General features: G+C 34.0%; 1 protein-coding gene across 1 annotated transcript in view; it reads left to right on the top strand.

Annotated features, from left to right (window-relative positions):
- LOC124962858 (methylosome subunit pICln-like) overlaps window positions 1-25,051 on the top strand; it is a 54,375-nt gene that overhangs the window by 24,729 nt on the left and 4,595 nt on the right. The window contains exon 3 of the mRNA XM_047522134.1: window positions 22,729-23,172. Coding sequence (XP_047378090.1) covers window positions 22,729-23,172 — 444 coding nt within the window. The remainder of the gene's footprint in view (window positions 1-22,728; window positions 23,173-25,051) is intronic.

The following is a 25,051-nucleotide window of genomic DNA, read 5'->3' as shown; positions in this document are numbered from 1 at the left end:
TGTTTCAACATCCTCACTAAAGCTCATTGTCATTTATCTTTCTGATATTAGCTAATCTAATGGGTATGAATTGATGTCTTACCATGTTATAAATTTGTATTTCTCTGATGATTAGGGATATTGAGCATTTTTTACACATGTGTTGGCCATTTGTGTTCTCTTGAGAGATGTATACTCAGGTCTATTGCCTATTTTAATTGGGTTATTTGCTTTCATAGTATTGAATAGTTTCAGTTCTTTGTACATTTTGGATATTACCACCTGGTGTTAGCAAACTTTCCATTACCATGAGAAATATCTGAGACAATCACCTCAAAAAGAGCAATACTTTATTTTGGCTCACAGCATTAGAGTTTCCAATCCATGATTATTGGCCCTATTGCTTTGGGCTTGTAAAGACAGAATATGTCATGGCAGGAGTCCATGGCAGAAGGGCCTATTCACCTCCTTGTGGTCAAAGAGAGAGAAAGAAAGATGACGGTTTCCCAATATCTTCTTCAAGGGCATGCTTCCAACTCTATAACTTCCTTCCACTAGGTCCCATCCACTAAAGATTCCATCATCTCCCAACAGCATCAACCCATGGGTCTTGGAGGGACGTTTAATATATAAACTATGAACCCATTTTTGCATCTCAGGAAGAAATTCCACTTGTTTACAGTGAATAATTATTTTAAGCTACCATTGAACATATTTTTTTCTAGTATTTTGTTGAAAATATTAGCATTCATAATCATTACTGATTTCCTTTTCATAGTTTCTCTGTCTGACTTTGATATTAGGGTAATCCTCACTTTGTATAATTAGTTTGGAAGATTTTGCTCCTCTTCAACTTTTTTTTGGAGAAATTTGAAAGGATTGTTATTAATTATTTAAATGTTTGGTAGAATTTAGTCATGGAGTCATCTGGTCCAGAGTTTTTCTTTAATGGAACATTTATATTTTTCATTGAATCTCCTTACTTGTTATTGTTCTGCCCATTTTTTTTAAATTTATTCATGCTTCAGTCTTTGTAGTGGTAGTATATGTACTTTTAGATATTTTTATTCTTTTTTTAATTTTATTGATTTCTGATCTGGTCATTGTTATTTTCTTTTCCTGATGCTGGACTTTGTTCTCTCTCTCTCTCTCTTGGTTTTTTGGTCAGTATGAGTCTGTTTTGTCCACTTGGTCTGAAGTGTAGTTTAAACTAAGTGTTTCCTTATTGATTTTTTATCTGGCTAATGTTTTTACTGTTTGAAGTGGAGTATTGAAATCCTCTTCTAGCTTTGTGTTGTAGGTTATATCTCTCTTTAGATCAGTTAATATTTGCTTTATGTACTTTGATGTTTCATAGTGTTAGGTGCATATATATTTATAATTGTTATATCTTCTTGATTAATTTATCCCTTATTACTATGTAACAAACTTTTTAATGGCTTTTGACCTACATTTCATTTTGTCTAACATAAATATAGCTGTCTCCTGCTGGCTACTAGTTTGCATTTGCATGGTACATAATTTTTCATTCCTTTCCCTTCCATCCATGAGTGTCCTTCAAGGTGAAGTGAGTTTCTCGTGGGAAGTAAATAACTGGGTCTTGTTTTGCTGTTGTTGGCTAGGGGGTTTGTTTAGTTTTCTAACCAGTCACTCTGCTTGTTGATTGGGACATAAAATTAATTCATCTTTAAAACACTTATTGATAGGTAAAGATGATTAGCACTATTTCATTAATTGTTTTCTGTTCCAATTTTTTTCTCTCTTACTTTCTTACTTTGTGGTTTGGAGTCTTTCTATAGTGTCATGCTCTTATCTTTTATTTTGTCTTTTATGTGTCTCTCATAGGCTTTGGCCTTGTGATTATTCTTATGTTTAAAGAAAAAAAGTTTTGGCTTATATTAGAACATATTAAGGTATTAACAATTTTAATTTTGATCACACATATAACCTCTACACTTTAACTTCCTCTTTCCCAAGGTCTTATGTTTTTGTTGACATAACATGCATCTTTCTATGGTTTGTATTCTTTAACAAATTATTATAACTTCAGTTGTTTTTAAAAATTTGACTTTTTTTTTTTTCTTGGTGCTGGGGATCTAACCCAGGGCCTTGTGCTTACAAGGCAAGCACTCTACCGACTGAGCTATCTCCCCAGCCCCCAAAATTTGACTTTTTAATCTATAAATAGTAAAGATAAAATTTACTGACTCACAATCATTGTGATATTAGAGTGCTTTAGATTTCCAAGTATATTCCCTATATTCCTTCTTCCACAGAGTTTTACACTTTCCTATGTTTTCATGTTACCAGTGTCCTCTTTCTTCAGTTTAAAGAACTCCTTTCATCACTTCTTAAAACATATGTTTAATAGTGACAAATTCTACTGCTTTTGTTTATCCTTGATTAATCTTTAATTTTTTAAAGGCAGGATCACCGATTATATAGCGTTTTTGGTTGGATTTTTTTTTTTTTTTCATTCAGAATTTGAATGTAGTTGCCTCTCGGTATTCATAGGGTATTGGCTCTATGACACACACACATATATACTCTGCAAATACACAATTTTATGAATGCTTAAGTACCTCATCTGAAATGGCATAGTATTTGCAATATAAACTACACACAGCTTCCTGTATGCTTTAAATCACCTCTAGATAAATACAACATAAATGCTATGAAAATAGTTCTTATACTATAATTAAGTAGGGAATAATTACAAGAAAAGTTCTGGCATGTTTAGTATAGATGAATTTTTTAAAAAATGTTGTTGGTCTACAGTTGATGTCAGTCAATCTGACTGTTATGTAGGACCAACTGTAAATCATCCCAGTCTCTTTTGGGCTAATGATTTCTGAAGGAAAAACAACAACAACAAAAGATTAATTATCTTATAGATATGCCCTTTCATTAACAATTTGCTTTTACTTAGGTGTCTTCAAAACTCTCTGTCTTTAACTTTTGATAATTTTGTTATGAAATATTGTGGGTCACTTTGGGGTCATGTTGTTTGATATAATTTAAACTTGCTTTATCTGAACTCAGAAATTGTTTCCTAGCTTTAGGAAGTTTTGTCATTATTTCTTTGAATATGCTCTTTGTCTTTCTGTCTCTTCTCTTTCTGGAAAACCAATTATGCATATTTTGTTCCACATGATGATATCCTATAAATCTACCTTCAATACTTTTTATTCTTCGTCATTTTACTCCTCAGATTGGTTTATTTCCAGTGACCTGTCTTCAAGTTCACTGATCCTTTCTTCTGCTTGATCTTGTCTGCTTTTGAACTTGCTATTGAATTTTTCAGTTTAGCTAAAGTGTTCTTCAGCAATATAATTTCTGTTTGGTCTGTTTGATACATTTCCATACTTTCTCTTAAAAGTTTGAAGTTTTTTCTTCAATTGCTATAAGGAACTTGGTGAGCATCTTTATGATCATTATTTTTAATTACTTTTAGGTAAATATATCTTCATTGCAGTAGGGTCAGCTTCAGAAGAATCATCTTGTTCTTGTATTTGAAATATAATTCCCTATTTATTTATTTTCCTTGTGTTGATTTTGACACATTAAGTTAGATAACTGTCTCCCTGTTGTTTTTAGACTAGTCTTGTGAAGAAGGATCTCAACAATATATATAGCCAGAGATTTTGAGGTGTTTCTCTAGCATTTGTTTTTGTACAAACTGCTCTGGTTTTTTTGTTTTGTTTTGTTTTGGTTTTCTTTTTTTTTCTTTTATTCTTTTTTTTGTGGACTCATGGAGATTGAGGTGTAACATCCTGTCGGCACCTCAAGACAAGTAATATAGAAACTAGATCCTTTAGATGTCGATGCAAAGGTGTGAGAAGTGTTTCAGGATAGGGTTCCTTCTGTCTTCACAATGAAGATAAGGATGGGTATTTATCTCCCTCTCTTTCTGCACTAAGCTAGGGAGAGAATATTAGACAAATATCTGTACTAACATTCAGACAGTATTCTATGATCCTGGGAAGATAATGTCTGGAAATGGTCCCATTGTATGTTTGACACTTTGTTTTCTGTGGCCCAGAAGGAATTAAGAAGGCAAAGTTCCATTAACCCCCAGAGCGATGTCATTAAGGAATTAGTCCCTTGGGAGGAACTATAGAAATCATGGACAAACTCCTTCCAAGAAAAACAGGTTAGACCAGAATTTATCACTTGAGTTAGTCAGAAGAAAGGCTCAGAAAGTGCATGATTTCTACTCAAGCTGTTGGAGAGGGCTGCTGTTTATCTACCTCATTACCTTTTCTATGCAAGTTAGTTGGAGACCAGACCATCAAGCAACCATTGGATGAGTCTCATAAAAGCTTTCTGGGGATAATCAGAGAGCTGTGCTATCAAACCTGTTATGGACATTCCTCTCAGGATATGAAGCCCTTGGAAGTACTTGCATGCCTACATGAAAACATCACTTCTCTGTGGTCTAAAGAGACTCACATATGCTTAATATCTTCTGTTCCAAAGTTTGTGAATTAAGAAACAAATTATAAACAACTTTAAAATTATGGAGCTATATATGTCGTTGAAACCCTTTTCTCAACATGTAGAATACATGGATATTCTCTAAGGAATGAGGATTCCTTCCTGTTTTCATGGACAGCACCTGGGGAAGGGTTCATATTTGAGTGTGCCTTAGCTTTATTCTACTGGATGGATATGGACATTTTCTGAGTTGCCTTGTAGGCAAGAATCTTTCAACACATTATTTTACTTTCTTCTGGATGGAATTAATAAATGATGTTTATTCAGAGCATGTATAATTGGAAGGCAAGCTGGAAATTTCATATTTTACCATGTTGCTGATATGACATCAAACATTTTACATTAATTTTCACCAAAAATCATTGAGGTAGAAATTATTATTCTCATTTGGTAGACAAGAAATTAAAGAGTAAGAATGTCAAATCACCATCTACAGTTATTTGTTTAATAGGTAATGGGGCAGTTTTATCAACTTTTGTCAAATTCCCTGGTGTATGTAGGTGGAATCTGACTTCATATTTATTTAAAAATTCCAAATATTCTCTAATGATTTCAATTTTTAATTATAAAGTGATGCCCTTCAGCTTAGTAAACTTAGAATTCAAGGAGAGGAAAATTGGACAAATAGGACTGGGAAAGGAGGGTCATGAACTGAGTAAAGGATGTCAAATGTATTCCTGTGTCAGTCTTAATGTCATTGACAAGATAGGAAAGGTTTCTGTAAGCTGAAAATACCCAGATTCTAAGCAGTAAACTAATGACTGAATTCATTAGTTAGATGTGGAAATTTAAAATTCAAATGACAATACTGCATGATGTTGTGAAAGAGTGGTTAATATGAATTTTTAGTATTTTCTGAAAATGATTGACTGCTCTCATTGTTAGTATCATCCTTACACTTTCATCTTAAGTTGGCTAAGTGCTCTGGTTTTTCAATTGTGACAGTACTAATTTTGACAATACTTTGTCAGATAGTCCAGTTTTTTAAGTAATTATCTCAAGTAAGATTTCCAATGATCTATGCTACATAGACGTAGCTACATATCTGTATGAGCCTACATGATTAGGCACTTAAAAATGAAGAGATATTTCAATGATGCTCACAACACTTCATGGCGCCAAAGTGGCCATTTTTCTGATTGGATGAATATAGAGTTAGGAAATATATGGTTGTAAAAATCAGCTGCTTCTGTCAAGATATTGGTGAGGAGAGATAAGTTGCCTTCACTCCCAATTCCATGCTCTGAAATCATATAGAAATTCTCTTTACTGCTGAAAGAGAAAAACTCAAAATATCCTCAGTTGTTCTGAAAAATTACAGAACAGGAATGGGGGGGAAGAGCAAAGGAAGGATGGAGGAAAGAGAGAAAAGGCTTTTATCCTATCTGTTCGACACTCAAGTTAACTTGTCTTTGGCATACTTAAGCAAGAGTCACCTTCTGTACTATGATAGAAGAATTGCTAATCACTGTGTCTTTTGAAACATAAATCAGGAAACTCCAGAGAGATCCCAAATCATTACCTGACTACATATGTAGCTGTAATTAATGACTGTTTATAAAAGACATTGAAGATGAAAAGCACCCTAATTGGAGTACTTCTCAATCTTGCAGAGGTAGAAAACCTAAAGTAAATGAAAATAATAAAACATAGATAGATTGCTTTACACTACAGTGATAAGACTTTAAGTATAATTTTTTTCTGTCTTAAAATTTCAGTTCAACTCGAAAAGCCAAAAACAACATATTAAGAATTCCAAAGAGAGCTACAAACACAGCCCATTGGACATAACGAGAAAACCCCATTGGTCGTTGTACTGTTACCTCCCTGACAACTTCAGTCCAAGTAAAGAAGGGAAAGCTGCTTTGAAAGGAATTTGTAATAATGAATTTTATTTTGTCTTTTCTCTTAAGAGAAAAGGCAGGATTATGCTCTCCTAGTCACGAATCAAGAACAGAGGTTCTCAGAATCCGGAAGAGCTATCAAAAGGAAAGGGACCTCTTACTAATTTGATGAAAATCAGAAACAGGACCACCTACCTTTGGTGACCAGAATAGAAGAAAGATTCCTCTCAGGGATTTAGGGAATTTGGAAACTACGAATTTTGTGCTGTTGCCTTTCTGATGCCTTAAATCAGGATTCTGCTAGAATATAGAGAATGGCAAGAAAAAGAGAAAGAAACACTAGAAAAACTGTGTTTTCAATAATTCATCAGAGCACATGGTCCCCAAATTAATTGACCCTAGAATTTTTTTTCATACAACTTAAATATTGATGGAACTATATTACTTTTTTTAATTTTAAGGCATACTCTTTTTGAAATTATACTTTAAGTTACAGCCATATTCTTTATTAATCCCTGCTGCTCAACCTTATTAATAATGTAATCTCAATCACATCTCAATACTCAGGCCTCATTGCTTAGAAATTAGTTCCTAAAATTAGTGCTTGTCCTACTTTTTATTTTTCATACCATGTACACTCATGTTTTATGTTTATGAATTTGACAGAAGCAAAAGTAGCAAACTCAACCAATTTCTTTAAGCAAGTAGATACGTATTACTTATAACTGAAACAATGTGTTCATGATGGCAGTAGACAGGTGTCAGCAGTTAGAACAACTTTTGTCATCACAGCTGGCCCACCAAGGAAGACTGTTCCTTCCACTGCTCAGTCATCCAGAGGGCAGCTCCTGGAGGGCGCCCAGAAACACATTTTAATACTGGTTTCCTGACGGGCATGAGAGTTGTAAGTTCACAGTTGACTCATTGCTTTGATAGTGTTAGTTTTTTTTTTTTTTTTTATCATATTAGAATACTATCACACAATCATTGAGATAAATATTTTCTACATTTTGTTGTTGCTGTTGTTGTTGTTCTTAACCAAAGATGGCACAATAATATCAGACCCAGGAATACTACACAAAGATTCTTAGCTGTTGCAGATGTGACACTGACTAGTGATTTAGTCATACATACAGGAGGCTAGGATTACTTTGCCATGAAATCAACAGAGTGAGAAACAGGGCATGTTTTCTCCATAAAGACCATTTTAATACTATAAATATAAAGATACATATTCCTTTCTAGATATTTATAATGACAAAGTCTTAGAGGTGCCAGCTTATATCTGGATGTGTGTATGTAAAATCTTTTTAATAGCATTTGACAGTCATAACAGGAGGCCTTTAAATTTGTCACATACTGAAAGAGCATGACCTAAATGCATGGATAAATTATATGCTTCTGTTAGGCAAAATTCTAATACAATGTTGTAATCACACATCATTAGTCAGATTTTCACCTTTTTATTGTTTCCTATATTATTTGAATGCGATGAGAATAATGTGAGATTCTTCTTTCTGTCACAGGTTTCAGGAGACAATACAGAGGTGCTATTTTAAAACAATAAAAATATTAGAAATATTAAATCCAGGTTCATGCTTTCACTTTGTTGCATAGTAACTCTTAGAGCTTTAATTTATTTATTAATTATAGAAAGGAAATTTATATTCTTGACAGATTTGTTATAAAAATTAAAAGATTATGTGCTATATCTCATATAAGATACTTAACCAAATATTAAATTCATTAATATTATTTTAGCTCTTTTTTTTGTAGTACTTAGCATGAAGCATGCTATCTTGATGTATTGAAAATAAAATTTTAATGAACTCTTTACTACCTTCTTTCTCCTATATAACCTACTGCGATAGATTAAATCACTTCTTCAGCAAACATTTATTGAGTCTATGATACTCAAGAGTGATCATAGACACTGTAGGCATTAAAATGTAAAGATGTCAAGATTCAATCATGAACTATATGAACTATAACATATGTCTGTAAATATTTTTCAAAAAAAGTGAAATGAAAAAGTTATAAAACCATAAAATATTAAAAATGGAATTATAATAAAGCAAAAAGGAATACTATAAAAGAAAAGTTTCTAGAGGAAGAAGAATTGAAGCTGGGTCTTTAAATATGGGAGGTAGAACTTATAGATATGAATAAGGAGGGTATATACAGGAAATTCTAAATATAGAGGAGAGATATGACCAATGTTTATATATTGGTGAGGGACCAGTGCCTGCTTCTAAAATTGGTACCTTGAACATCATGTCCTCTGAGAAAGGGAAAAACAGTGTCTTGAAGTGGCAGAAGGCAGAAGGGCAAAGGGCTACCTCCATCAAGCCCATTAAATCCCATCTGCTCTGTGTTCATCACTTACTCACCTACCAAGACCATACCTCTCAACACTGTGTCATTGGAAATTAACTTTCAGCATGAATTTTGGAAAAGACAGAAGTATTCAAATCATAGCAACGTAAGAAAAATCTTAGAAGATTCAAGGCCTTGAAAGTGAATGGGAAACAGCAGAGGATTTTTTTTTCCTCCTTTGAAGGTATGCATGTTACAGTAGATAGTAAGAGCTGATAATGAAAGATAACCTTGGACACAGTCATGAATTCCTTAAATGTCAATATAAGTATATTTTTTCTTAATCTTAAAGTGACCAGTCTCCAAGATGGCCTCTAATGATTCTTCCTTTATTCAATACTTTGTGCAGGTCTATTCTACCTTGAATTGGGGTTAGCCTTGTGTAATCTGTGGTATAACGTAACATGGCAGTATGTGATTTCTGACTCTTGGTTAAAAAAGCACTGTGGATTTCTCCACAGTCTCCAGGGAAGCCTGACACCATGCCATGAGAATCTTCAGAATGGCCTCTAGAGATAAACTGAGGCTCCTAGTCAGCATTCAGAATATTGTGAATGAGCTACCTTGGAAGTAGATCCTCCAGGTCTAATCAAGCTTTCAACCAAAATAAAGGAATACAAACAGAAACAAATATTATCAAGACAAAAGATTGATCACTGCTTAAATAATAAAAATAATTCAGCTATGCACTATACTAGATATGTACACCAATCTGAGCTTTGTGTTTTTAATATTGTGGTGGGGTTGTGAGTAAGAAATTTAGTATGGAATATCAGGTAAAAACCCTTATAATATTTATGTTCTTTCTTTTGTTCCAGTCAGACCCAGAGAACTGTAGTTTTTTTTTTTCTTTTTAATTTCTTAAGATATCTTTGATTACTTAGTATTTTAGTTGACTTTTTCATAGTTGTGACCAAAAAAACCTGACAAGAACAAAATAGAGGAGGAAAAGTTCATTTTGGCCCACAGTTTTGGAATTTCAGTTCATGGTTGGCCAACTTCATAGCTATGGGCCTGAGATGAGGGAGAACATTTTGGTGTAAGGGCACAGCACAGGAAAGCAGCTCAGAACATGGCAACCAGGAAGGACAGAAAGAGAGAGAGAATGAACTCTTCTTCAAGGACAAAAATATTAACCCTAAAGGCATGGCCCAGTGGTCTATATCCCTCAGTCATAACCTACTTACCTACAGATACCACCCTGTTAATCCATATCTGTAAATGAATCCACTGATAGGGGACAACTCTGATAATCTAATCATTCCACCTCTGAACATTCTTGCATCATCTCATACATGAAGTTTTGGGGGACACCTCATATCCAAATTATAGGAGTTGGCACCATCTATGTGGTAGAAAATGCTGAAGTCACACTTGTGTTCAGAGAATAGTTAAATTTGATGACAAATTGGAGATACAATTAATGAATGAAAGGAAGGGTGGCTGTCAGCCTGAACTTGCCATTGCTGCCCTTAGGTGTCACCATTACCTAAGTGGGAGCTTTGAAGATGATAGCCATAGAAGAGAGGAGAAAACCAGGGAGGGGTACTTGGTTTAATTACTGCTCTTTTGATAATCCAGATCCTGTTGAACTTGGTTAGGTACACTTAGAATTGCATCATGTCTCGTTTTGTTCCCCAAGAAGTGGAAGGAAGTAATAGATGACATGAAACTCCTATGACAGACCAAACAGTTGAGTTTCTATTGTGAGACAGATACTGAAAGATAGGTATTAATATTTCCTTTTATTTCCTGTGGAAATCCTTCTAGGACAGAGCTCTTGTTCAGTTATTCTTCAGCACTAGATTTGATTCCCTCAAAGCTTTGTCTTACACTTCTAGCAGAAGTCTTTGATATTCTTACAGCTGCAGCATGAGTTGCTGTCTTTGTTTCCAAGATTCTAGTTATTTTCCAGGACCTAGTCAGTCTCTAATCTTCTTAGTTCTAAATCTTAGACATCCAACTCAGCCTATTCTATAAGCCTAAACAATGTCACTTTATTATATTTAACTTATCAAATTTAATTTTTTGACTTTTAAACTATTTTTCTGTAAAAGCATTACAATTTTGAGAAACATGATACAAGGTCTCATTCAAAAGTACTTGTAAGATTTTTCTAAAATTATTAAATAGCCATAATTCTCTGATTAGCAACTAAGGCACTATTTTAGATTTTCCTGACTGACTACTTTTGCACATAAAATCATGAGCAGCAAGAATATTTCTGGTGTACACAGCATAGTAGGAAAGTCCTATAGATATTGGAAACCCAATGTAACTGGCATCATGCCACCCTCCAGCTGTGAACAGGACAAAGAATACGAGAGGGGAATCGTCTCACTTGCTTGGAGCTTTAGGCTGCCCAGCAGCAACCAATCTGTGCCCAGGATCCTAGGGGCAAAGGACAGGAAGTGGCTAGGTAGCAGCCTAATAACATTTTACATAAGCCATCTGGTTATAGAATATGATATGCATATTCCTGTTGAGGAATACAAACTAACCAAGAGAGATGAAGTTTTACTCCACATCAAAAAGAAAAAATTCAATTTGAAAAATTTCTGTACTTGCCTCCAGTTACCCTTCCTAAGTCCTCTTTGAATTAGTCAACCACCATTGCTATAAAAAGTGATATTTTTATAATAAGCATCAAACTCAATACTAATAACAACACCAGGAACAACAGTGAAAATTTTTGCAATTAGAGGGTTGACAATAATGGAGGAGAGCTTTTGTGTTTTGAAATAATATGGACATTCATGAAGTCCTGCTGTGTTATGGATTGAATATTGGTGTCACCCAGAAGCTCATTTGTGAGTCAATGGAAGAAGGTTTAGAGGTGAAAGTATTGGATTAGGAGAGCCTTGATTCAATCATTGAATTAATTCCCTGATAGGGGTTAACAGTGGTACTGAAGGCAGATGGGGTGTGACTGGAGGAGGAAAGTCATTGGGGATGTGTTTTGGGGCTATATATTTTGTAAGCAGTGAGTGAACTCTGCTTCCTGTTGATGTCCAGAGCTACATGATGTTCTGCCTCATTTTAGGCCCCGAGGAATGGAGTTGGATCTCTAAGAACTGAAACCATTAGTCCCCAAATAAACTTTTCCTCCTCTAAAATTGTTCTTCTCAGGTCTCTTGGTCACAGCATTGTCAAAGCTTACTAAAACAGGCCTACAGGTTTTAGTTGACTTCCTACTCTGCTCCTGCTCCTTTGCATTTTGTCATTGGTGATGTTGGTGATGGTGGTAGCAGCTATGCCATTTCAATGGACCATCGTGTTCACTTTTATCTTTCTTTTTTCCCCCAAGGAAGTCTGTTGAGGGGAAAAATGAACAAATATATTGATGCTCGGAAAACTTAAGACATGTTCTTAATATATACATACTTCCAGATTATTTTGCCTATTTCAAAAATTTACTTTGGACTGTTCCATAAAACTATTACCAGACATCTACTTCCAATGAGTCCCTGACCTAGGCTTTGTGGAAATAAATAAGAAAGACACAGGGTCCCAAAGGCAACCAAATGCACTTTTGTTGTTGAATAAGCGTTATGGATTACATGTATGCATGGGAGCTAAAAGAATGGAGAGGCATCCTGTAGGATTTGTGTGTGTGAGATATAAGCATGTGTGTGTCTTTGTGTATGTGTGTGGAAAGGATGTGTGTATGTGTGTCTAGGGAAATGTGAACATATGGATGCTTATTCATATATTTGTATATAGAAAGGCAGGCAGATTTAGGAAATTAAAGAGATATAAATTGAGCACCAAATTATAAAATTACCATAATGATTACAGTTTGTGGTAGAATTTCAGAAAGTTACAATCTTGTTAAAATCATAGTTCTATAGATCTGAACCACAATTAGTTTTTTTTTTTTCTTTAAAACAAGTGTCATGAGTGTGCTTTGAAACTTGCTAAGATAATACACATGTGAATATTTTGCAAAGTGCAAAATAAGTCAAGGATATATTTTTAAAAATTTCCTTCATCCTAAAGCACACATCCATCTTCTGTAATATGTAAATCAAATGCAATAAAACAAAGCAACTCAAAAAAATTTACCTTGGAACTCCCGGTGAACTTGGCCCTGCCCTTGCCTCTTGTTCACTTCCTGACAGACAGTTACTAACTCAATGTAAGAATATTAAATTTGGACTTAGCAAGCTCTGGTTTGAATTGAATATACAATAAATATGTTGAAAAATATCTCTAGAATTCTGCAGTAATGTCTTAGAGGATCAGGATGTACTTCAACACAACACTATTCCAGAATGATTCAGGTGTTAGATTGTCTGAATTTGAATCCTATCCTCACACTTCCTAACTGCTGTGCAATCTACTTAATATTCCCTTAACTCATTTTTGTTATCTGCGTTTGAGGAGTATTAAGAATTACTTTGGAAAATTTTTTAAAAGAATAAAAATTGAATACATTTCAGTCTTAATAGTGCCTGATAAATTGTCAATTTTCATTAATATTTGGATTTATGTTCTTTATAAAGAGATTGTTTTTTATCACTGGTGACTATTCCTAGCCTGCCTACCTTCTGATCAATAACCCTTGAAGAGTAATATCAATATGAACTTAGGACCAATAATTCTTAAATTATTAAGTCTTGATGAGGGGAAATGAGAACTTGTTTTCTGTTTTTGGCTTCTGTTTTCCTATACACATCAGTATAATGTGTCTGTGTGATGGCAGATGCACTTGGAGCTTCCTTGCATGAATTTTTTGGTTTGCTAAGATTGCTGCAGATTTTCTAAGTTGGCTGAATGTCTAATATTTTCATATGTAGCTAATTTTGTTCACCTCTCACCCAACTCTGCAATTTTAGCTTCACAACTTGTAGGTGTGATAAATCTTTATGAAATTGATGGAGAAATTAGAAGGGTAGCCACAACTTAACATTGTGCCAAGCATGAGAGATTCAGAGAAAAAGAGGGCAAGTTGATTTTAAAAATAAATAAAATACTCCAAATAATGTTGAAGGAGGCAGAGTATTTAATGAGTTGCATGAAAACAACCTGAAACAGGGAGAGGAGCAGAGCAAGTCTTCACGAAAGGCATCATCTACCAAAGGGTCAGAAAAGACATCTTACAATCACCTTCCTTAGGAAGAGCCTCAACAATTTAACATGTCAGAGAGATTTTAATGACACACTGCTGCAGTTTTAATTAATTTTTTCATCCACATGCAAACACTCAATTACAATTTTACCTCCTCCCCATATGCTCTAAGGTTTGCAAGTTACATTTCAATTTAATGCATTGTTGCTGTGGTAGAATGTTGGGAGTGTTTTTTGTTTACAGATGAGGTCAAGATGATATAGTGTTTTTTAAAAGTATGAATTGCTTAGTAGGATAGGAAGTACACAAAACCTACTGGGTCATTGGTTCTCAATCAGGTGTGATTTTGCTCTGCCTTCCCTTGGGATATTTGGCAATGTCTAGAGGTATTAATTTGTTGTTGTCACAACTGGGACAATGATACTGGCATCTAGTGGGTAGAGTGCAGGGATGCTGCTGAAAATTGTTTTAATAGAAATTGCATAATCTAGCTGAGTTTGATTCTATAATAGTCTCAGACCTGAGTAGGACAGTAAGAAGACTTAAGAGTGTGTTTATACCTATGTGAAACAAATGCTTCCTATTAGAAATGAAGAAGAGAGAACAGAACACATTTTCTTATCAGCTGACAAGGAAATGAACATTTGGAAAACAACCATAAAAAAGATAGAAATTTGGTTTTAAAATGGCCACCACTGCCTCTGATTGTAACCAAAAGTTTTGAAGAATTGAGGATTTATAATATTCCTTCCTGTGGATGTGTCTGTGGAGGTCTCATGCATGCTACGTACATGGACATACTGAACTCCACACCAGCCCCTGGAATTTTTGATTAGTAATTTCTAGCAAACAATACATATGATTTTTCTAAATTTTAGATTTTTTAAATTTTTTTTCAGCATTTTAGAGCATTAACTTGCCAGAAATAGAATAGGCAGTGTAAGGAGTTTCAGTTGAAGTGGGTCAGCAAAGAGACCTCCTCTGTCTTTCCTACTCACTATTGTTTTTGTTCTGAGCCTTGTCTGTTGATAAAAAGTAGATGAATAAAAACTGACAGCAAATATGGAAACTTTCTATGAATGCAGAAAAGTTTTAACAAAAATGAACAGATATATGCTTGAAAAAATGCCTAGAAATATTAGATCAGGATGTTTATTTCTGATTCAAAAAATATATTTAGGCAAATACAAAGAAAATATTATTTTGTCTCAGACAATTTACTATGAAGACAAGCAGACAAAAAGTCTGAGATTTGAAAATTAGTTCATTTGAGAGAATCCGGAAGGTCTGAGTTATGCCTACCCACTCTTTTATTCTGAGTAGGGCAAAACAAAAATCTCTCTCTTCTAGGGAAATGGGGAAAAGGGGTAAATACTTCCCAAATGCTCTCCAACATTTTATAATTTACAGAAGAATCAATTTACCCCTGTGAAGGAAGAAATAATCAATTGTAGAAAGCAGTTTTTAGCTTGATGAGTTAATATTCCCAATTTCAACCACTGCTCCTTTGTATATCTTTCTGGCATTATGGATTGGTAATTTGCCTTTGTGACTACAAATGCTAGAAGATTATTAAAATAGCTCAGATCGGTATGTTACTTAAATTATCTCTAAAGCCCCACTTTATATTATACCATCTTCCCATCTTTACTCATTTTTGCTTATCTATATTGTATAAGTTTATATGACCACATTAAGTGGTAGAAATAATTTCAGGGTCACATTATCACATGTACATAAACTTCCTCATTTTATCAAATTCAAATGAGAAAATAAATTTATCTATATTGTAAAGTGAAATCAAAAGTATAAAAAGAAATGTTCAATATTTATCATACAAGTTTTTAGTCAGTATAGTATATGCTTACTCAGATGTAGGTGAAGTTCCTTCAAGTTTTTTTCCATGTGAATCAATCTATTTTTAGCACCTGTGAAATGAATGGATTTCATATACCTTATTATTAAAAAAGTCTAAATATCTAAAGGCACACAAGGTTAGTATGTCATTAGTCCTAAGTTTCTACAATGACAGCCTTAGAGTGGTTACCCTTAGAAAAATGGCATTTAGTCTAATTTAACTTATGTTTTCATTGGTAAAGACCCTCAGTGAGTCTTTAAGATACATGATATAAGAGTAGAGCAAGAAATCAGTTTTAAAAAGTTCATGACTGGTTAAAATTTTAATAAATTGGGAGAGATTATTTACGTCCTTGCCAACATTTCTTGTTACTTTTATTCTTGATAATTGCCATTCTGACTAGAGTGAGATGAAAACTTAAGGTAGTTTTATTTTGCATTTTTCTAATTGCTAGAGATGCTGAACATTTTTCATAAATTTGTTGACCAATCCTATTTCTTCTTTTGTGAAGCATATGTTCAGTTCCTTAGTCCATTTATTGATTGGGTTTTATTTTTTGTTTTGTTTAGTTTTGTTTTGTTTGGTGTCAAACTTTTTGAGTTCTTTATATATCTTAGAGATTAAAGTTCTATCTACAGTGCAGGTGGCAAAGATTTTCTCCCATTCTGTAGGCTCTCCACATTCTTGATTTGTTTCCTTTGCTGTGAAGAAGTTTTTTAGTTTGATACCATTCCATTTATTGGTTCTTTGTTTTCTTCTTGCACTTTAAGAGTTTTATTCTGGAAGTTTATTCCTAAGCCAACATGATAGAGACTTAGGCCTACACTTTCTTCTAATAGGTTCAGGGTCTTTGTTCTAATGCCTGGGTTTTTGATGCACTTTGAGTTGAGTTTTGTTCAGGGTGAGAGATAGGGGTTTAGTTTCATTTCACTACATATGAATTTCCAGTTTTCTCAGCACCGTTTGTTGAAGAGGCTATCTTTTCTCCAATGTATGTTATTGGCACCTTTGTCTACTACTATATTTATGTGGGTTTGTCTCCATGTCTTCTGTTCTGTACCATTGTTCTACATGTCTGTATTGGTGCCAATGCTATGCCATTTTTGTTAGTACATCTCTGTGGTATAATTTAAGGTCTGGTAGTGTGATGCCCCCTGCTTCACTTTTCTCACTGAGGACTGCTTTAGCTATTCTGAGTTTCTTAATTTTCCAAACGAATTTCATGACTGCTTTTTCTATTTCTATTAAGAAATAAAATTCTATTGGAATTTTAATAGGAATTGCATTGAATCTGTTTAGCACTTTTGGTAGTATGGTGATTTTGACAATATTAATTCTGTCTATCCAAGAACATGACAGATCTTTCCATCTTCTAAGTTTCTTTAGTATTCTGTAGTTTACATTGTAGAGGTCTTTCACCTCTTTTGTTAGATTGATTCCCAAGTAATTTTTTTGAGACTATTGTAAATGGGGTAGTTTTCTTAATTTCTCTTTAAGTAAATTCATATATAAGAACACAATTGATATATAAGAACACAACTGATTTATGGGTGTTAATTTAATATCGTGCTACTTTGATGAATTCATTCATGAGTTGTAGAATTTTTCTGGTGGAATTTTTTGGGTCTTCTAAATATAGAATCAGCAAATAGTAATAGTTTGAGTTCTTTTCCTATTCATATCTCTTTAATTTCTTTCTTTTGTCTAATTGCTCTAGCTAGATCTTCAAGGACTACATGTAATAGAAATAGTGAAAAAGGGCATCTTGGTCTTTCTCCAGCTTTTAGAAGGAATGTTTTCAATTTTTCTCCATTTAGAATGATGTTGCCCTTGGGTTTAATATATATAGCTTTTAGAATGTTGAGGTATGTTTCCATTATACCCACAGTTTTTCTAGTGTTTTGAACATGAATGAATGCTATATTTTATCAACTGTCACAACTCTTAAAATGTCTATAATCAAAATGAAATATAACAATATTTTTAAGAAAATGGAGAAAAGGAAATCCTTTAATACTATTGGTGGAAATGTAATTTAATAAACCATTATATAATACAATATAGAGGAGTTCCCCAAAATTAATAATGAATTGTACACTGAAAATTGCTGGTATACTAAATCCTAAATGTTCTCATCACAAAAAATATGTGAGGTGTTGGATATGTTCATTGGCTTGATTTAAGCATATTGGAAAGTGTGTGTGTGTGTGTGTGTGTGTGTGTGTGTGTGTCCATAAATATACATGGGGTGGACTACTGGTGAAAGGTATCAATCATTGCTCATCTCCCATTGTTCTGCAGTACCAGTAAAGTGCAAATCAACCTCACAGTCAGTAGGATTGCAAGTTCATGAATTTTTTACAGTTAAATGGAAGAGAAAAGGCCTATTTCAAATATTTTTGTTCTACAGTTGATGGAAAATGTAAAGAAAATGAGTTAACATCACATTTTTTTCCAGTTGTCTATGTGTATTGAACTAAAATAATTCCCATCATAGATAGAACCATGCAGGGTATTTTATTATGAGGGTTAATGAATTTTCATTTTAAAATGGACATGAAAGGCAACAAAATAATAAGGAAGATTTAATGCAAGACAGAGGTTAGAACACCAAGTATTTTTTTTTAATTCTTCTCTATCATCTGAGGGTAGGAATGCTAAAGCGTTTTGGCAGAGGATTGCTCTGAGCTTTTCCCTGTTCCCTAGATGCTCTTTCACTTTGATTCCATATGTGCCTGTTGCTATATAATTTTGATAGTTTCCAGATTCCTGGACAAAATAAACTGGTCCACACAGAATTCAACATGGTGAGTTTTAGTCTCATAAATCCTCATGGGAACAAATATAAGCAGCTGCTTTCAGGTGAAGCTGAATCCCCAAAGTTACCTTCCAGCAGGCTGTCTTCGTGTGATTGGTAGAATATCAGCTTAGTTTTTTTTCATTATTTAAAAATTTTTATTTACTGTTTTAAAGAATAAGCTGAATTTATCTTGAAGTCTCACAAAATTGGTTTATGATTAGGTTGGCAAATAACTACGTTACCTTATTCAAGGTATTTGTGCTTTAGTTTGTTCACCTATAAGACTAATGAACTAATTACTACTACATTTAAACTTCTGTTTCTTGCATTTTTATAGCTTATGTATATGTATTAAGTAAAATGTTGTCATATTTTATTAAAATTGAGTATTACATTACTGAGAAATATTTTTCATTATAGAACTACCTGTCCAAAGTGTTAATCAGTGGTATCACACAAACTTACCCTAAAGTTGTAGCTGATTGAAAAAAATAAGAAATAATATCTTTGCATAATGGAATGAAATATATTGAAAATATATTTATGAGTATATGCTGAGTGTGGTGGCAAACGTCTGTAATCCCAGCTGTTCTGCAGGCTGAGGCAGGACAATACCAAGTTCAAAGCCAGTTTTGGGAATTTAATGAGACTCTAAGGAACTTAGCAAAATTCTGTCTCAAAATAAAAAATAAAAGGGCTAGATATGTACCTTAGTGGTAAAGTGCCCCTGGGTTCAGTCCCTGTTTAAAAAATAATAATAATGGACAATATACAGATGGATGGTTATAGTTTGTTTAAAAAAATAAGTATTTCTATATTTAAATACATTAATCCAAAAAAGTACATGCATAAAATAAAATGGATATTACCAAAGGAAAGAGAGTGTATAGAATAGATACAGAGAAAATATTTGCAAGATAGAGTTCTTAGGACACACTTTGGTTTTTGGACTTAATATTCATTTAAGTAATTCACATAATTTTAAAGTTAAATTAACTTCCATAAACAGTGAGTGATTTGATGGCAATGGGCACTGGTGACATCAAGATGGGTTCTGTGGAGAAAAGGATGATTCTTGGATGGAGAAGAAAATACATGAGAACATCTTGAGGTGATTTCAAGAAACTATATCAAAGACTATTAGGATCATGTTAAATGACTCAGAAACTGCCTAAATAAATGACCAAATGACCACTGAAACCAGGCATGGTACTCCTCCTGTAGTCCCAGAAGGCTGAGGTGAGAGGATGACTTGAACCCAGGAGTTCTAAACCGAGCAACACAGTGAGACCATATCTCTAAAACATATATAAAACAACAATAACAACAAAAAAAGAAAAAAAATAATAAATAAACGGCCATTTGTCAAATATGGGACAATTTGATATCAGTAAGGAAAATGGCAAGAAAGATTTGAGATATATGAAATATGCTAAAATTCAGGAATTTATTATTATAATGACTACACACACAATCACACATACCACTGTATGATGCTAGCAAATTAAATCATTGTGGAAATGGCAAATAAGCATTAAAAAACCCAAGATTTTAAAATGTATTTTCTATGGTTTAAGAATTAAAACATCTCAAAATCAGCTTTCACCCTTGTGACTGTCTAATACAGGAAACTTCAGTTTCTATCTGGATGATAGGATGCAGTAGAGGGAAAAAAGAGCCAGAAGCCTCATGTCTGCCCAGAGAAGAAACTTCTCAGCTGGACTGGGTGTGGACAAACCTCTCTCCTGAGAAATCATAACAAGAAGCCAGCCCAAGGGCAAATTTGTGGTCAGACATTTATAATATTCATGTAATTTTTAAAACTCAGTTTACTTTATTGTTATTGATTTGTTTGTTTATTTATTTCATACCAGAGATTAAACCAGGAATGCTTAACCACTGAGTCACACCTTCAGATCTTTTTATTTATTTATTTTTTATTTTGAGGCAGGGTTGCTAAATTGCTGAGGCAAGCTTTGAACTTGGGATCATTTTGCTTCAGAACCTGAGTTGCTGGAATTATAGGTGTGTACCATTGCACCTAGCTTAAAAGCCCATTTTAATAAAATATGTCTCTGGATAAGTAAGAGATGTTCCATAAATACACAAATAAGTAGGTAAACAAATAAATAAACAAGTAGCTCTAGAGGACCTGCTTTCAAGCTAGGCAATAACATCCTAGAGAAATAAAAGGTTAAAAAAACTTAGCACTTTTAATCAAAATTTGAAAAACAAAAAGCTAAAGTATGCATTGAAAAAGTTAAATAGGAAAAATAAAACACTAGACTTCAGATATTACAATTTTTATTTAAGCATAGTAGTCGCGGGCTGGGGATATAGCTCAGTTGGTAGAGCACTTACCTCACAAGCATAAGGCCCTGGGTTCAAATCCCAGCACTGCAAAAAAAAAAAAAAAAAAAAAAAAGCATAGTAGTTGAGTATGTTTAACATAATTTCAAAAATAAGAGTAATAAAGCTGGGCCCGGTGTGCCCCTGTAATCCCAGCAGCTCCGGAGGCTGAGGCAAGAAAATATCAAGTTGAAAGACAGCCTCAGCAAAAGCAAGGTGCTAAGCAACTGAGTAAAAGCCTGTCTCTAAATAAAATACAAAAAAGTTCTGGGAATATGGGTCAGTGGTCTAGTGTCCCCAATTCAATTTCTGGTACCTCCACCTCCCCACAAAAATAAAAGAGTAACTGAAAATATGAGCAACAAGAGCATATAAAATCAAAGCAAGCTTAAAAACAAATCAAGTAAAACTAGTAAAAGTGAAAAAGACTAAAGTTAAATAGAGTTAAAGGCATTTTAGATAGATGTGAAGAAAGAATTAGCAAACTGGAAAACAGATTTGTAGAAAATATCCAGGAGACATTAAAATGCAGTAGGATTAAAAGAAAAAAGATTGAAGAAATCTGTCTTAAAGATGAATAGATCAGGGCTGGGGTTGTGGCTCAGTGGTAGAACACTTGCTTGGAATGTGTGAGGCATTGGGTTTGATTCTCAGCACCACATATAAATAAATAAAAAAAAACAACTAAAACAAGTAAAATCTATCCATCAACAACTAAAAAAAGTAAAATGAAATAAAATAAATTAATAAACAGGAAAAAACAGATCAGAAATATAAAAGATTTGAAGAACAAAATGTATATTTTTCATCTAGTGGTTAAATGTGGATGTTAACCTGTTTCCTTGGAGATTATCCATTTTTTTCATACTACATAGAATATTTATGAAAATTAATCACATGCTGGACCATAAAGCTAAGTGAGTTTTTAAATCTGTAACAGACTACATTCACTGTTTGTTATAAAATTAAATTGGAAATAACATACATACGGACGGTAAAACTGAGTATTAGAAGATATTTCTAAGTAATTTTATCTCAAAAATAAAGGTAAAATTAACATGCATATATACATAGAGAGATACATTTATATTAAGCATAACATTATTATATAGCAAACTTTGAAGATGCAGACAATTGTTATTTATATGACTACTTGTAATGTTAAATGTCTAATGATTGAAGGACAGAAAAGTTTAAAATTGTTCAGTCAAGTTCAAGAATTTAGCAATAAAACATTAGGAGGAAAAAAAAGAAACAGGTGACATGAATAAGTAAATAAGGATGACAGAATTCTAAAATAGAAATTTGTAATATAGAGTATAATTATGCAAAAAAATTTGAAAGCACAATAAAAAATTATAACTCTAGTAATAGCTTTTTAAATGAAGAAAGAACAATATATATTTTTTAATGAAAAAGGGAAAATAGACTGTCATATATTAGTCTACTATCATAAGTATGCATCCAACATCATATTGTATACCTTTAATGTACATAACTTATTTAAAAACAAAACTAAAGATATAAAAATATATTATGAACTGTTTCATCATTGATCAATTTGAAAAATTAGATAAAACATATAAATCATATCCCTTCACAAATAAAACTGGCCAAACGTAACTCAAGAAATATGTTAAGCTAGAGAAGTCATGACCGTTAAACAAATTGAATCAGCAATTAGAAACATCCCCGAAAGAAAAAAAAAGACTCAGATGACTTTAAGGATGAATTAAATCTTTTACAACATTAAAAAATAAAAATAGTAAGAGAACATCTCCTAACTTATTTTATGCAGTAAACATTAGTCAATACAAAGACTATACAAAAATGAGGATTGAAAGTCAATCTTTGGGGTGTGCTGCAGCCAGCAGGGATTGCTGTACCTCAGCTTCCTGCGAACTTGTTCCGTGCTCCCTGGCACAATGAGTTTCATAAAGTTTCCCGCTGCTAGGGCAGAATGAGGGACTTTGGCAACAGCAGTCTGATACAGAGGCTGTGCTGAACGGAAAAGACCTCAGTACCCGCACTCTTTACATCGCGGAGAGACGCCTGTCTTGGCTAGATGGTTCTGGATTAAGATTCTCACTGGAATACCCCACCATTAGTTTACATGTGATGTCCAGTGACCTAAATGCTTATCCTCCAGAGTGTTTGTATGTTATGGTGAATGCCAAATTTGGAGCAGAATCAAAAGAATCTCTTGATGAAGAGGAGGAAGACAGTGATGATGATGTCCAACCGATTACTGAATTTAGATTTGTGCCTCGTGATAAATCAGCATTGGAGGCACTGTTCACAGCAATATGTGAATGCCAGGCTCTGCATCCAGATCCTGAGGATGAAGACTCAGACGATTATGATGCAGAAAAATATGATGTGGGGGGACTCGAAGATGGTGGACTAGAGGGTGACTGCATCTCCTGTCGCTCCAGAACTCAGGATTCAAGAAGGGGAGGTATTGAGAGATCCGGACCAACTCAGAACTGCTGGGTGAGTCTCTCCCACTGGGCAAAGCTCGACCCCGGAGACAGATCTGGTGAGTGGGCAGATTCTTGGAGCAGGGCCGGGCAGCGAGAGACTTCCCAGAGCAGCAAGGCTCCATCCAGCAGCAGACCAGGTCCACAGGCAGCTGCATGGAGCAGGTCCGCCCAGTGAGAGGCTTTCCACACACAGCCAGCCACCACCCCTGGACCCAGCAGAGGCTTTCTTTGGGAGCATGGCATTATCAAGTCCCTCCAAGACTTCAGGCTACTGAAGGCTAGGAGGTGATACACTGGAAATCTACAGGGACACTAAAGGCCAATAGAGGAAATCTGCAATATCTCAGAGTCCCACTGATATCTGACCAATATGAGAAAACAAAGGAAGAAAATGTCCCAAACAAACCTAGACACTATATCAATAAAACCAAATGACAGCATGGCAGAAGAAATGTCAGAAAGGGAGTTCAGAATGTACATAATTAAAACAATCAGAGAAGCAAACGAGGAGATGAAAGATCAAATGCAGGCATTGAAGGATGAGATGAAAGAGCAAATGAAGGAATTAAATGATCACACCATCAACAGTTAAAAGAGCAAATATGGGAAGCAAAAGATCATTTCAATAAAGAGTTAGAGATATATAAAACAACCAAACAGAAATCCTTCAAATGAAGGAACCAATAAACCAAATTAAAAACTCCATTGAAAGCATAACCAATAGGATACAACACCTGGGAGACAGAACCTCAGACATTGAAGACAAAATATTTAATCTTGAAAAAAGTTGACCAAACAGAAAAGATGGTAAAAAATCGTGAACAGAATCTCCAAGAATTATGGGATATCATGAAAAGGCCAAATTTAAGAATTATTGGAATAGAGGAAGGCACAGAGAAACAAACCAAAGGAATGAACAACCTATTCAATGAAATAATATCAGACAATTTCCCAAATCTGAAGAATGAAATGGAAAAACAAGTACAAGAGGCTTATAAGACCCCAAATATACAAAATTACAACAGACCCACACCAAGGCACATTATAATGAAAATACCTAACATACAAAATAAAGACAGAATTTTAAAGGCTGTGAGAGAAAAAAATCAAATTACATTCAGGGGGAAACCAATAAGGATATCAGCAGATTTTTCAACCCAGACCTTAAAAGCTAGAAGGGCCTGGAACAACATTTTTCAAGCTCTGAAAGAAAACAGATGCCAATCAAGAATCTTATACCCAGCAAAACATACCTTCAGATTTGATGACAAAATAAAATCATTCCATGATAAACAAAAACTAAAAGAATTTACAAAAAGGAAGCCAGCATTACAGAACAATCTCAGCAAAATATTCCATGAGGAAGAGATGAAAAACAATGATGCAAATCAGCAAAGGGAAGAAGTAGCCTAAAGGAACAGCCAAATAAAGGAGAATCCAAGTCCTGTCAAAAAACAAAAATGAGTCAGATGATGGGGAATACAAATCATATATCAATAATAACCCTGAATGTTAATGGCCTGAACTCATCAATCAAAAGACATCAACTGGCAGATTGGATTAAAAAGAAAGATGCAACAATTTGCTGCCTACAAGAGACTCATCTCATAGAAAGAGATACCCACAGACTAAAGGTGAAAGGATGGGAAAAAACATACCATGCACAAGGACACAGAAAAAAAGTCAGAGTATCCATCCTCATTTCAGATAATGTGGACTTCAAGTCAAAGTTAGTCAGCAGAGATAAAGAAGGACATTTCATACTGCGTAAGGGAAGCATAAATCAGCAAGACA

This window comes from Sciurus carolinensis, chromosome 13 (assembly GCF_902686445.1).
Source record: "Sciurus carolinensis chromosome 13, mSciCar1.2, whole genome shotgun sequence".
NCBI classification, from domain to species: domain Eukaryota; kingdom Metazoa; phylum Chordata; class Mammalia; order Rodentia; family Sciuridae; genus Sciurus; species Sciurus carolinensis.
The sequence above is the reverse complement of the archived record's forward strand: the minus strand, read 5'-3'. Positions and strand labels throughout refer to the sequence as shown.